A 14251-nucleotide genomic window follows, 5' to 3' on the forward strand; every position below is an offset into this window, starting at 1 on the left:
CAAAGTTTTCAGAGCTTAGACAGAAAACAAAATATAAATTGAGATATGCAAGTTTCACTTTTGAGCAAATTTACTGGTTGAAAACTTTTTCATTTTTCTTTTTTTCCACATTTCATTTGGATACATACAGAGCCCATCAGAATATACAACTTTATAGTGAACGTATTTTTTATTCTTGAAGGCTCATTATTTTACAGTGAGGTTACTGAACCTAGTCCACGTAGTGCAGATTATCCAGCATAGTATTAATCAAAATATACATGGCAAATGGGATTCTAAACAGTGCCAAATAAGCATCTGCTTTTAGCAGTGAACAAGAATGCATTTTGCTCCTTTATTAAAAGGTATTATGGGCAATTTATTTTTAAACCATCTCTCTAACACCATTAACTAGCATATAATTTAATGTACTCCCAAGCAACTTGACTTTTACATTTCCTTCAAAACATTAATTTGCTTTTGCAAATTGATGTAAAAGATGCCTTTGACCCCCTGAATGATTCAAGCCATTAACAATAAATTAGATTATCCTTTAAAACAGGATAACCATTTTTATTTTTGGATGGAAAAATAAAAGACTATCATTGCTGGGAGTGAGATAATATAACTTACCGGAAATAAAACTTGGAGTAGTTGCAATTACTTATTTTTTCCATCCTTATCCGTGGAAGTGTTTAGGGATTTGCTTCAGAGAATTTGCAGGCTACTTAAATGTTTTTAGCAGATTAACTTAAGAAAATTCTAAGTGGTTGTTTGGGATTATTTATCTTTAAGAAATGGTCATTAAGCTCATGCACTTTCTTACTGAAATATCACTCTTAAATATTACAGGATGCTCTGTTTTCAGAGATTATGATAAAATACAAGTCTCTGAGGATGTGATCTCTTTTATTTCAAATAATGTAAATAAAAATTCTATTCAAAACAATTTGCTATCCAAATAGACATTTAATTTAGGAACATGAGCAATGTTGAACTGGATGCAATAGGTCATGCCCTCTGAGATCAGAAAGTGAGATGGCAAAGTCTGACTTCATGTTATTTTGGCATGTGCTTTCCGAGATAAATACATATTCATAATGGAAATAATAACTTTCATGCGAGGAAGTACAGCTCTACTTAGAGTATCCATTACAACTCTATGTAAGGAAAATATGTACAAAACTTGGTATCATTATCTGCACAATTAATTATAGTTGGGTTGTTTCCAAATCCTTTCCAAAGGATTTTTGTAGTATTTACTGACTTTAGGAAAACTGTGGAGTGTGGAGTTTTCAATTTACTCCACTGAGAATCTTTGTGTTGGCACTTATCTAAGTGTCTACTATACACCTTGATATGCATAGAATATGGGTCTTGCAGCATGTTAATCTCAACTACCTTGTTAACATGGTTATTTACTTGCAAATAAAAATTTACTTACATCGTTTTATTATTCTTTCATGACATATAGCTTTCACATTTAAGCAATTACCAGTTTGACATAAGATGTGGAATATGGGTGGGCTGAGAAAGAGGAAGATGATTGTGGTTCTTGTGTGGGACAGGAGACACCCAGTTCAGCTATGTCTTGCACTGCAGAAGTCTTGTGCCACAGCGCTGCTGCAAGAATTTAGTCCCCTCAGAGCTGTCAACAAGAGTTTGTTCCCATTTCATATGGGCATTTTCTATTTTTATTTATTTATTAAACCCTCTAAATGAGTGTAAACAGAAACATATCCAAGAAATTTACATTTTCAGTTTCATATTTTCTTTCAACCATTTTCCATTCATTATGCATACTGAGTTGTTTATATTAGTATGGATTAATATGAAATAGTTTAATTAAAAGCTTTTCTTACCCACAAAACAGTGCTTTCTCTTTTAAAATCTAGGAAATTTGCCTTTGTTTTGCTGGAAAACAACGTTTTCAGACACTGTTACTCCTTGTTTTGTAGAAAGCTGCCTAAAGTGACACTTTTTAAAATCCTATTCCAATTTTTTTTCCATTTCTATGTTTTAAAATGTTAGTATTTCTATTCTGCAATTTGAAAAGCCATGATATAAGCATTTGATTTGATAGGAGCTACAGATTAGTGTGAAAATAGAGATCACCACTGTGAGAAGCGATGGCCATTATGCAGTGGGGTGCATTTTTGTGAGTTGGATATTGCTGAAATGTTGGTTCTGTGTTGTGCTCTTATTCCTTCAGAAAACAAACTGTGACTAGGTTATAGCTAATCTATTACGATGAAATAGAACAAAGCTTTGAAAAAATGCCTCAGAGCTTTATTTAGAAAATCAGAATGCATGGGTCATTTGTTTTATATGCTAAAAGCAAGTATATTCAATTTTATTACAGTTACTTAATCAAAATAGTCCTCTTTTTCATGTCTTTTGATGTCTTCTTATTCAAAGGTACAAATTTTAAGTTCTTTGATAGTCAAATGAGAACACATCATTTGTGTTTCATATTTGTCTATGCTTAACTTGTTAAAGATCTGATTAAATGCAAAGAGGACAGAAGTTATCTTTCCAGTTATTTTCCTCCTGAAATTAAGCAGGAGGAGAACAAGTGTTCTTTCAAGCACTTCACCTGGTGGAGTGAACCATTAGTCCATGTTCTGGCCTATTTTATTGAGCTGAGAAAACGGGTCTTTATTGCGCTTATAGGTTTTTTTTTTTTTCCCCAAGCCATCCAGCCTTGACCTCACCAGAGATTATATCCTTAGGCTGTTTCCAACCTCTGTACTCTCCCTTGTTTCACTCATAAACAGATCAGTATAAAAAGGCTCTTCCATATTAGCTTTAAAGCATTAAAATTCAGAGGAAAAGCAAATTACTGATTTACTCAAAAAACGTAAAGTAGTTTACTCTTAGATTTTAATGGAAATGACTGATTACAGAAGTTGTTCTGATGCTGTCCCGTTGATCTTCTGAGTTGCTCAATGAAGCAAGTTATTGGCAATCCTAGCTTTTCTCTATTTATTCAGAGGCCGGATGCTCAAGATTAGAGAAACACATATTTAGATAGCTGCTTGCTTATGAATGAGCAATTTGCTTTTAATTTTGTTGTTTTGAGTTAAAACTCTTGGTAATATATATAAATATTGTTGTTTAGATATTATTGTTACTGACAAAAATATATAACAAACAAGACTGCAATTCAGTCAGTGAGTGTATATATTTATTTCCAGTTATTTTTAATATAATGCAAATGCCATTCTTTCACAAGAGCATTTAACTGATAAAGTTTTTTAGATTTAATGACCAATTTTGCAGCTCATCGCACAAAATAAAAATGTATCCAAATATCAAAAATATGTAAGTAAATTGAAACACATTACATTCAAATAAATCAACATAATTTTGCTCTTTTCTTTCTTTCTGTTTTTATTTTTCATGTTTCTTGGTTTGTTTTTTTTTTTTTTGGTTGTTCGTGGGTTTTTGTTTTTTTTTTCTTTGGTTGTCTAACCATTTTTATTATACTTCTGGGTTTTATAATTATACATTTAAGGTTTATCTTGTGTCCCCTGTTTCCAGTGAAGAGTTTTTAACAAAATGTAATGATAGTTTTTTTTATGCTATTTTGGAACCTCAAGCTATGTATCTCCTTTCTTCCATTTAAAGGCAATTGGAGAAACACAACAGATGTGGTGTTGATGTGAACTTTGCAACAGACATAAAGTTTTCCAGACTATTGTTGAAATTATAGCAAAAGTAGAAAGCTGAAAATCACAAAACATGCAAATAAATAATTCCACTTAGTCTATTTCTGAAGATGATTTTGGATACAGTAACTCCCCAGAACCAATGCAGTTCAAGTGCCAGCTAGGAAAATAGATTAAACCAACCAAAAAAAGTGGGAGAAAACCCTATTGAAAAGGCTTATTTTGTTTTCTGGAATACGGAGTTAAAGTAAAGGACCATTAACCTCTGCATCTACTTGGGTGGCTGGAGTAGCCACAAGTGCTGCTGGGATGTTCGTGGCCCATCTCTTCTATTTAAATGGGCTCAGAATGTAGCCCTGAGGCAGTGGCATACCAGGTTAGATTTTAGACCTGGGTTTGCTGTTATCCGAGTAATCTCCTGCATGAATTCATTATTTTTGCAAAAGTACAGACATTGAAGCAAAGGTTCCCCTCCAAGGGCAAAAGCAGATTTACTACTAATGGAAATGAACTACTAATTCTATGTTCACCCTCATAAAACTCTTGCACTGCAGCAGAGAACAGAAATTAAAGAAACATTTGGAAGGTCAGCAGCACAGGAATACTGTGTAAAGAACAAAGAGTATGGATTTCAAAGGGTGAATTGCAGAAACATAAAATGGGTATCTAGTCTCTGCTCATCCAATGTAATTTTCAATGTACAATGTTGTTGCATATGGAGGAAAAGGTCTCCTGCCAAGCAGAGCAAAAATAATCCATTAGAGTGTACGAAACTTTTCCTATTGGGAAAAGATGCCAGTTTTTTTAATGATTAAATTTAGTTTTCTAGACTTGCAGAGAAGAAGCAGTATGATCTTCCCTGACCTCAAATCTCCTTTGTTTGGCTATTCTGAAAGAGCCACATGCAACTTACTATCATTCTCTGCACAAAGATGGTGAAAAAAAACAGATCTCTATTTTTAACTCACATTGATAGCATTTGGAAAAAAAAGCCTTCGCTCCACCCAGCAAAGGCTCAAATATTCCATATTAAATTTTCCTCATTTACTCTGATTATCCAAAATCTTGCAACAGAAAAAAATTCTTTCAAAGGATTTTACTCCAGTTGCTATTACATCCCTGTTGTAGGGACAGTGAATGTATCCTCTTAACAGACTGAAAAAAGTGTGCGCTATACACCTAACTGAGACAGTTTAAAGCTAATTCAGGTTTTTCCATATATGACTGGTTTGCTTTATGCATTTTGTATTTCTGTTTTGAGGTCCTGCCTTCCCAGTAAACAATTTATATTAATTAATCACAAATTAATTTGAGTTAGATCTGGGAAATAAATTTTCCTCATAAGCATTTTAATTTTATTAATCATTTGGATATTTTTTCATCAGGGAAAGATACCACTGTACTATCACAAGCTGAAATAATGTTGATTTGTAAAAATAAAATAAAATTAGTGAAGAATAGATGTTTTGAAATAATGCTTATAGAAATTTGATCACAATGACTCTTTCCTCCCAATGAATTGAAAATGGAATGTGATTTTCTGTCTCTAGTACATTATTTCTTAGTGCCTATTCAAGAAATGAGAGTTTTTGTAATCAGAGGAGATGGAATTAGAAATTTGAATAAATAATTAGATATTGAGGGATTTTATTTTGCATAATTGTTTATACATATCCTCAAAAGGAAATAAATTGTCTTGCAATGACCTGCTTGGTATTTGCCTGGCATGACAATAACCATGGCAATGAAAAGCAAGTGCATAAATTTCATGGTCATCCTCTTGAAAAACATAGGTAAAGATTAATTTGAAAAACCAATTGTGTAAGAAATAATTATAGATTTTAAAAGAAAAATAGAAATTATGTTGACCTCTGCACTCAGTAAGTAGCTGAATTGGTAGACTACTTTCTCTTTTGCATTTTGGCCATAATTAATCATTCTTTTAGAATTGCGGAATGGCTTGGTTTGAAAAGGACCTCAACGATCAAATAGTTCCAACTTCTTGCCACAGGTTAAATTGCCCGGGGCCTTGAACTCCTCAGGGATGGGGCATCCATAGCTTCTCCAGGCAGCCTGTGCCAGGGCCTCACCATTCCCTCAGTGAAAGACTTCCCTCTAACATCTAATCTAAATCTTCCCTCCTCTAGGTTGAAACCATTTCTCCTTGTCCTGTCATGATCTACTTGTGTAAAATGTCCCTCCTGTTTATATAATTTCTGTTTAAATACTGGAAGGCTATAATGAGGTTTCCCTGCAGCCTTCTTTATTCCAGGCTCAACAAACCCAACTCTGTAGGCCTTTCTTCATAGGGGAGGTGCTGCAGCCCCCTGATCATCCTTTAGACTCCTCTGAATCTGCTCTAATGACTCCACATTTTACTGGTGCTTGGAGCCCTGAACCTGGACACAGTACTTCAGATGAGGTTTCAAGAGGGCAGAGCAGAAAGGGACAATCCTCTTCTTCACCCCGCTGACCAGTCCTCTTTTGATGCAGCCTAGGATATATGGTTGGCCTTCAGTATCCTGGGCTGCACGCAATGTTTTAACTTTCTACCTGACAGGTTTTCTGCCTCTGCAATACCAAGAAAATTAAAGAATTTTTCTTTCTACTGAGCTTTGGATCATTCTTGAGTTTTTGGTACCTAGATTTCACTGGAACATAACTCCTTAAAACTTTGAAATGTCACATAGCTCAAACAGTTTTACAGAACACTTGCCTTTTATGTGTTGAAATAATTTTAGCAAGTTAAGCAATATAATAAGAGAACCTGAATGAGAGGCTGATAGAAGTCTAAAGTGAAATAGAAGGGCTGTGTAAGAAAGATGGTCTAGCCAAAGGAGACATCTTATTCTAGTAGAATGGAGAGAAAGAAGCTTACAGTACTTTTCTCATTGTTGCTGTAGAAAATGTGTATAGAATCTAAGATGAACTTTTTATTACAACAATTTCTAGCATTATCAAAATACTACTAAATAAAAAGCACCTTCACAAATATCAGGAATTTTATTTTAAAATAAACATGATAGCTAGAATACATATTGTCCATTAAACAAGCAATATTGGAAATTCTTAAATCCTTTTTACTCCTTGAGAGAAGTTGAAACATGAGCACTACATAATATGAACAACAATTTCCTTCAATTCAAAAGTAAATATTCATCAGATCTGAATCCTTTTGGTCTTGACCACTGAAGATACCCACATCTCATGTCTTCATTGACTTTAATTCCTTGCTTTTCTGTGTCACTTGTAGTTCTAGCACCTGGAGCATTCTAGCACTTGTACAGGATGTATAATTGCTGGGAGGCTTTGAAGACTTTGAGCCTAGCTGAATTCTGACACTCAGGAAAGAGTGTTTTAAGTGCTTGAATATAGGTGCTTAGGGCAATTTTAGGTGACCCAGAGAATCTCCATCTACTCTAGAAATGTGTGGATTTCCCACAAGCCTGACTTTTATGTGCTTGGATGTTCTACTGCAGCTTCCTATATTTAAGCACTTATCCTAGAAGAAACAGGCAGGAAGTTCATAACAGGCAGTCAGTGTTCAGACGAGGCAGTTTAAGGTGGCACTTGTTTATTTGTTTTGAACATACACATTTAAATTACACCGTAAGACTTAATTTAAATTTTATGCATTTCTGAATCTCTAATGGCATGTGAGGAGTATTTCATCTGCCCATTAGTAGAAGGAACTGACTGTCTTGAATGTATTTAATAGTTTAAATTAATTTCTTCCTCTTCTAAAGGCAACTACACAATCAAAGAAATTGAAAGAATTAATTCAATTTTTTAAAAAATACAGACATGCACTTTTTCTCCATATCCTCTTGTTTTTGACTACAAATTGATTCAGAAAGCATCATAGTACCAATGTATCTTTAGTATATTTTTATCAATATATATTTTTATATTATATATATATTTGTATATTTTTATATAACATATATATATATATAATGAAAAATATGGTACTACTAATATTTCCTACTTTCTCTCTTATTGGCAAGAAAAAAAATTGGATTCATGTATTTTTAAAGATCCTATTCTGGGTCCTAAACTAGTTGACCTGATGTGAAGACATCACAATGAAATCACCATGGAAAGCACTTGTTGTTGTTTTCCATATGAAGCCCTGGCACACAAAATACTTCTGAAGAAGTTCTGAAGAAATTTTTATTTCTTACCACTTACCAAGCAGACAATGGTATTAAAGTGGTGATGATAATAAAATAGCGAGGATACTAAGAGATGAGAAATGTCACAGATATATATAGATGGGAAAGGAGACCATGATTTTGCCAGCCTCATTAATTTTCTCATATTGTTTATATGGTTGTCAAAAATATACTATCATCTTTCTTTGCTTTATAGGCAGCAGGCTGTCCTGCTAAGTCTTTACAATCTCAGCTCATTACTGAATTTTTGTTCTACTTTTAAGGGTCACATAACTTCTTTTCTATTATCAGGATTTTTTTTTCCCCCTACAGAATTATGTCAAAATTCACATGTGCAATACCTATTGTTAATCAAATAAATACCTTGCAAAAACCTAAAGCTCATCTACTTCCCACACATTTGCCTGTATTATCTCCCAGTTTAACTTGCTTTTCTCAACAAAGACTTCCCAAGTTTTTCACTTCTTTCTCAATATATGTTTTTTGAAAAGCTTTTGAGAACATAGAGGAGCATTTAATTAATAATCACAATTGAGATAGATTTTAACGTTCTTTATGATTGCTCCTTGAAGCTGAGACAGCCTGCTTGACTGTTTTGTTGCTTCCAGAGACACACAGGCAGTTACCAGTTAAGTAAGGCTATCCAATTCTTTCACTTGGAATCTCTCAAGCACCTTTGACACATGAGAAAATGATACACCATTGTTCTGGAGTCATGGCCAGCAGTGAATCATTTTTAACCAGAATTATGTTAAGCAAATAGAACATTAAATTGGGTAAGTAGATCTTCAGAAATGCTGAACTTATAATATCTGTCCACCACCTACTGTTCTGTACACACTTTTATTTTTGTATTTATATGCTCCTCTTTGGCAGGGCCATGAACAGGTATGGGTCTAATTACCACACCTTTACACATACTACTGAGACATACCTACCTCTTATATTTCAAAATGACTATATATATATTGCCCTGAAGAGGACTACTAAGAGAATACTGTCAGTCCAGAGGAGTTACTGGAACTATACCTACCTTTATGCTATAAGAAAGTGCTTTTGCTGGAGAGTGAGACTTGAACTTTACACCTCATTTTTAGCAGTGACTGAATTATTGCCACAGTTCTGTAGGATAGTTCTGAAATTTTACCAAGCAGCTAAGCTAATCCTCAGTACTCTTCCACTGTAGGACAAATAGCCCAATGGAATGACTCCAAGTAACCGAGGTCTGTGAGCAATGGGTCTGAAATGGTCCTCTTATGATCAGAACTAGAGAAATGTACCTTCCTGCGAAGCTTGTGCAAAATTTTACCTAGGCTCTGGGGACTAATATAATGTGATATTTAATTTGCAAACTTTTATCTAGATTTTTTTTTTGCTTGTCTTAAGGAAGTCAATCCAAACCTGAATCTCTTTCTTCCCACTATTCTAAGAATTTCTCAGAATGAGAAAAGTTCAAATTTTTAATCAAATCTAATTTTCACGGTGTAGGCTCATTTCTAATCTGCAAAATTGATTGACATGTGGATATTTAAAGAGTACCCTCTATTATACATACAGTGAAATCAGTGAAAGTGCAGGAAGTAGAAGTTTCCTCTTTACATTTGCAATTTAACAATTTAACACTGATGTTTATTTATGGAACTACATAATAAATTTACCCAGCATACAAATATTAGATTGTCTTCTTTTTATTAAAAAAAAAAAACACATTAATTTATAGAAATGATAGATTAGAATTAACTTAAAATAATTTAAAAGTATTTAATCTTCTTCCAGTTAATTTCTAACTTCCTTTTAGTCACAAACCTAGGTACTTTTAATTTAGTATGTATGACTTGTGAGACTGTCAACGAAAATTGAAGAATTAAAGTAAATCAGCCAAATAAGAGGTGGTCATCATCATATTCCATTCATTGCTTCTTGACAGCACCACTGTGAACCATATAAACTGGAACTCAAGTGATTGGATAGTTACATGGAAATAGTAAAACAGTGCAGGAAGCTTTGTGATCTTGACTATTAATTTAGGAATTGGTAAAAACCATTTCAAATTACGGGCAGAATAACAGAGAAATAACAGAATAACAAGATCTACCTGCCATCTCCCCATGAGTGATGGTGGGACAGTCAATTTTTCTATTGTTCCGTGCTACACCTTCTCTTTTCTGCTAAGTTTTGCCAATGTCAGCGTGGCTGCAGCTCTCTCTTCTCACTTTGGTCACTGCCATCTTTTAACCTGGCTCTGCTGAGTCATTTTGTCTTAGGATGTGCTGCCAGCATATCATTCGAAAGATGCAGTGTGTTTTGTATTTTTTTTAAATTGCTGTGTAGCTGTATTGTCAGTCATAAACCTTATTATATACAGTTCCTTCAGCATAGCCACAGGTAAAGCTTTGATTGACAAGAAAGTTTATTGTATATGGATCTGATATGTCATACGCCTTTTGAATGACATCTGAACAGAAGAAATATTATACCAATCACACAGAGCAGGTGTAATAGTACACATTATAACTTCAAGACTACATTAAGTCAGCTACCCAAAGAACCAGCGCCTTTGAAACATGCATGCTATCTCAGTTCAGCTCAGCCTGGCCATGCAGATGTCCCTTTGACTCTCCAGTTGGCCACTGAGTAGTGTAGATGTCTTTTCACTGATTTATTCCTTTTTTAAGTAGTTTTTTCACAAGTAGTTGGGAAGAGTTTGAACACAGAATGGCTGCTTGAGTGAGGCACGTTTCTAGTTTAGTTTGTATCTACTGCAAAAAAAAAAAACTTTGAATATTCTCTTTAATAACTTGAAATTTTAATAAGGACCTAAGGAACAGTTGAAGAGTGAGTGAACTTATATTTAAATTAGGGCTTTGAGAGCTTGGAGATTCTAACTTGGTGAACTCTAATTAAATCCCACAAGGCCATCAGGTCTGCCTCCTTAGCTCTTGATGGTGAAAGAGAGGTCTTCAAAAAGCATCCCTTGACAGTATACAAGTGGGAGGAAAAAAATCCTTCAACCCTTCACGATAGCATTTTATAAAGCAAGAATTCCTGAAGGAGTACAAGAAAAGAGGAACAATAGTTAGAGCATGGAACTGTGAAAAGCTGAAAAATGTGTTTTGAGTATCTGTGTAGCAGTCCTCCTGAAATTCACCTTTGTAATGTTTTTAAGAGGCCATGCAAACTGTCGTAGTCCTCAAAGCCTTAGATGGAGCTATAGTATGTGTTTTCATAACTGTTGCTGTTGAACTGTTATGTAATGTTACCTTAAGGATTGGAATTCTGCTGCATTTGGTAAAATACAATCAGCTAGTTAGGTAATTACTACATAGGTAAGTATTTAAAACATAAGTTTCAAACCACAAAATATGAAGTGTCTAAATGACTTCTTAAGCAAACTTCCAGTCCATCATTTTATGATAACTAGAGGCTTTGTTGTAGTCTGTCATATTATATTGTGCTATCTTGCATTCCGATATCATAGTTAGTAAAATAAGTTTTCCGCTGTTTTTTTTTCCTTCCTTGAGCCCAACTCCCATCTCCCTATCCTTTTTCCCTTTCCTTTCCCATTTTGTGGGGCCATGGAGCGGGGGGGGAGGGGAAGTGGAGAAAGGGGGGAGCAGCAGGGGCCTACTGCCCCCTTGTCATGGGCATAGATTGATCTAGTTAACTCCGTGACAGTTTTTTTGATGGAGAATGAGGGCAAAAGCTGCTTTTTAGCTGTTAGAATGAATCTCTCTCTCTGCTCTTGGAGAGCTTCATAAGGATCTTTGCCAGTAGTTCAGGTTTCTGTGCTGAGAAACTTGACCTTGAAAGCCCAGGCATACTGCCAGTATTCAGGGATATTTGTAAACTTTGAGCACTGCCTTTTGGGCAGTACTTTTTCATTTTTTTTTAATTTTTCCTCCTCTCGTCATTCATTAACCCCTTTTTAGCAGCTACCAGTGATGAACCCGCTCTTTATTGTGGGGGCACTGTGTAAGGGATTAAAAGCCATCATGTTCCTCATGACTTTTTGGCCAATTATCAATGTTATGATTTCTTGCTGTGGAATTGTGTTCATATGTAACCAAATAAGAGCACTGATGGAGACACCTGAGTGGTATCTATATGTAATGTGGTATGATTTGAATTTTGACACTTACATCCCAGATGGAATGGCTAATTTTATGAACAACTGCGTCCCGAACAGAATAGCTAATTTTACAAGCAACACAATGTTCACACCAGTTTCCAGGCTTTCTTCTCAGTTTGTCACATGTTTTTTGAATCCTGAGTTAATGTTCATGTCTCTGGGCATACCCCTGTGCATGTTATCAATCTCCCTGAAAGTATTCCTATGCATTCATGGTATGTGGAAGGAGCCTCCTCCAAAATCAGAGAATGCTGACTGGCAGGGACTATGGAGAGGTTTAGGAAAAATCTTAGAAGCATGGAGACCTGCAATGTCATGGGATTTCACTCTTGAACACCTGTGGTATCCCAAGAAACTAAGCCAGTTTTTGAGTCACAGATGGTGCGGCTTACAAAGATCTACAGAAGTACAATTTATTTGGGGTTTGGCCTGTCTGTACTGCACCCTATATAACACTATTATTGAGAGAGAGAGTTCCCGAGACCGAATCAAACTTGAAAAGCTTGGAATGGCTAGGAAAGCACCCTCCAGCACCCACTGCAAGGCAGTAAGAGAGACTGCTGACTGCTCCACCTGGAAGGGCCAGATCCCATGACTTCCGTAATGTACAGGGACAGGTACCTGGAATTAGAGCGTTAACACTTCAACTGCCAGTGCACTACATGATGTTATGATGTGGAATACTGAAAACCAAAAAACACAAAACGGTGACATTCCACCCCTTATTCTACATCACTACATCATGCTTAATATATATACATATATACAAACAAACAATGATTAAAATGCATTACACACACGTCTATATACATATATATGCACAGAATTACTGATTGCACTCCCTCAACATCAAATTTCCTTGTGGTACACATTGAACATCCCCGTTTTTCTGCATTACCCACCAAGTGGACCCAGGTCCCTGGGCAAAAACGGTACCACGGAGAGGTTTGCCTTTTCCAGAAGCTGGAAGGACCCAAACTGCTGTTCCCAACATGTTCTTTACATGTACTACAGGGACTTTATCTCCCTCTGCAGTATGTAAGGAGCTGGATTGGGCAGGACCATCACAACTGATAGATCCTCTGGTATTGACCAACCAGGTGGCTTCTGCCAAATGCTTCTCCCAGTGCTTAAATGTTGCTTTCAGAAGAGTTTTTAACAACCCATTGTATCATTCAATTTTACCAGAGGCTAGTGCATGGTAGGGAATATGATAAATCCACTCAATACCATGAACTTTGGCCCAAGTATTTACAAGAGAATTTTTGAAATGAGTCCCATTATCTGATTCAGTTCTTTCTGGGATGCCATGTCACCACAGGACTTGTTTCTCAAGACCCAGTATGGTGTTTCAGGTGGTAGCATGGGGTACTGCATATGTTTCAAGCCACCCAGTGGTTGCCTCCACCATGGTAAGCACATAACACTTACCACTGTGAGATTGTAGCAAGATGATACAATCAACTTGCACGCCTACCCATATTTATACTTTTGCCATCACCCTTCCCAAAGTTTACAAATATCCCAGAATACTGGCAGTATGCCTGGGCTTTCAAGGTCTGAAATACTGAAAACCAAAAAAAAACAAAACCGTGACAATATAAAAAAAACGTGAACGTTTCGAAGAAACAAAAGTACTAACAAACAAAAACCTCAAACCAATCCAAAATAAAAACTATGATTCTCCATTTGGAAAAGTTCTGTGCTTTCTGTAATATAGCTTTCCACAAAAGACATCCATTGAAATAGCATAGTCATGCATTTCTGCACTACTAAAGCATCATTTATGATCAAATCAGTTCTTCATGCAGGTGAAAGGTTTTCTTGTTCTTAAGAAAACATCTCCAGTATTGAAAAGATCCATACAAATTCTATGAAAATTGTGATTTTGTTGGCTATCTGTAGGCTATTAGATAGGTAGCAATCTGTAACAATCTGCTGTGAAAATTTCCTTAGAATTTATCATTTTTCTTCCAAAGAGAACCTTCAGAACCTTCTCACAACATTCATAAAAGCCTTATATCATGACAGTCATATAGGCAGTGACAACCTTCATCCAAACTTAACATTTCTCTTTTTTTTTTTTTCTGGGTCTTTGCCTCTCAAAGCATTAAATAAATTCACTATCATATTATTACTTTCATTCTTGGCTTTATGAACCTAGATTCTTAAACTGAATATCTGCATCATTTTCTATACAAGGTTTCAGAGTTTTTGATGTTTCTTTTTACAGAACTGATCAAGTAAAAACACAGATATGGTTGATCACACTGAAGTTCATGTATATGTAGTTCTAT

The 14251-nt window shown here is 35.3% G+C and overlaps 1 protein-coding gene across 1 annotated transcript; it reads left to right on the top strand.

The window, feature by feature from the left end:
- The first annotated feature begins 11766 nt into the window (after positions 1–11766).
- Positions 11767–12549, top strand: LOC146542269 (uncharacterized). The gene has a single exon (XM_085214086.1). The coding sequence runs from the start codon at positions 11767–11769 to the stop codon at positions 12547–12549; it is 783 nt and encodes a 260-aa protein (XP_085070212.1).
- The last annotated feature ends 1702 nt before the right edge of the window (positions 12550–14251 follow it).

The sequence above is a fragment of the Meleagris gallopavo genome, chromosome Z (genome assembly GCF_905368555.1).
Source record: "Meleagris gallopavo chromosome Z, MGAL_WU_HG_1.1, whole genome shotgun sequence".
Classification (NCBI taxonomy): Eukaryota; Metazoa; Chordata; class Aves; order Galliformes; family Phasianidae; genus Meleagris; species Meleagris gallopavo.

Excerpts from the sequence above, each read along its gene's own strand:
- LOC146542269 (XM_085214086.1), top strand. The coding sequence starts at position 11,767 with ATGAACCCGCTCTTTATTGTGGGGGCACTGTGTAAGGGATTAAAAGCC.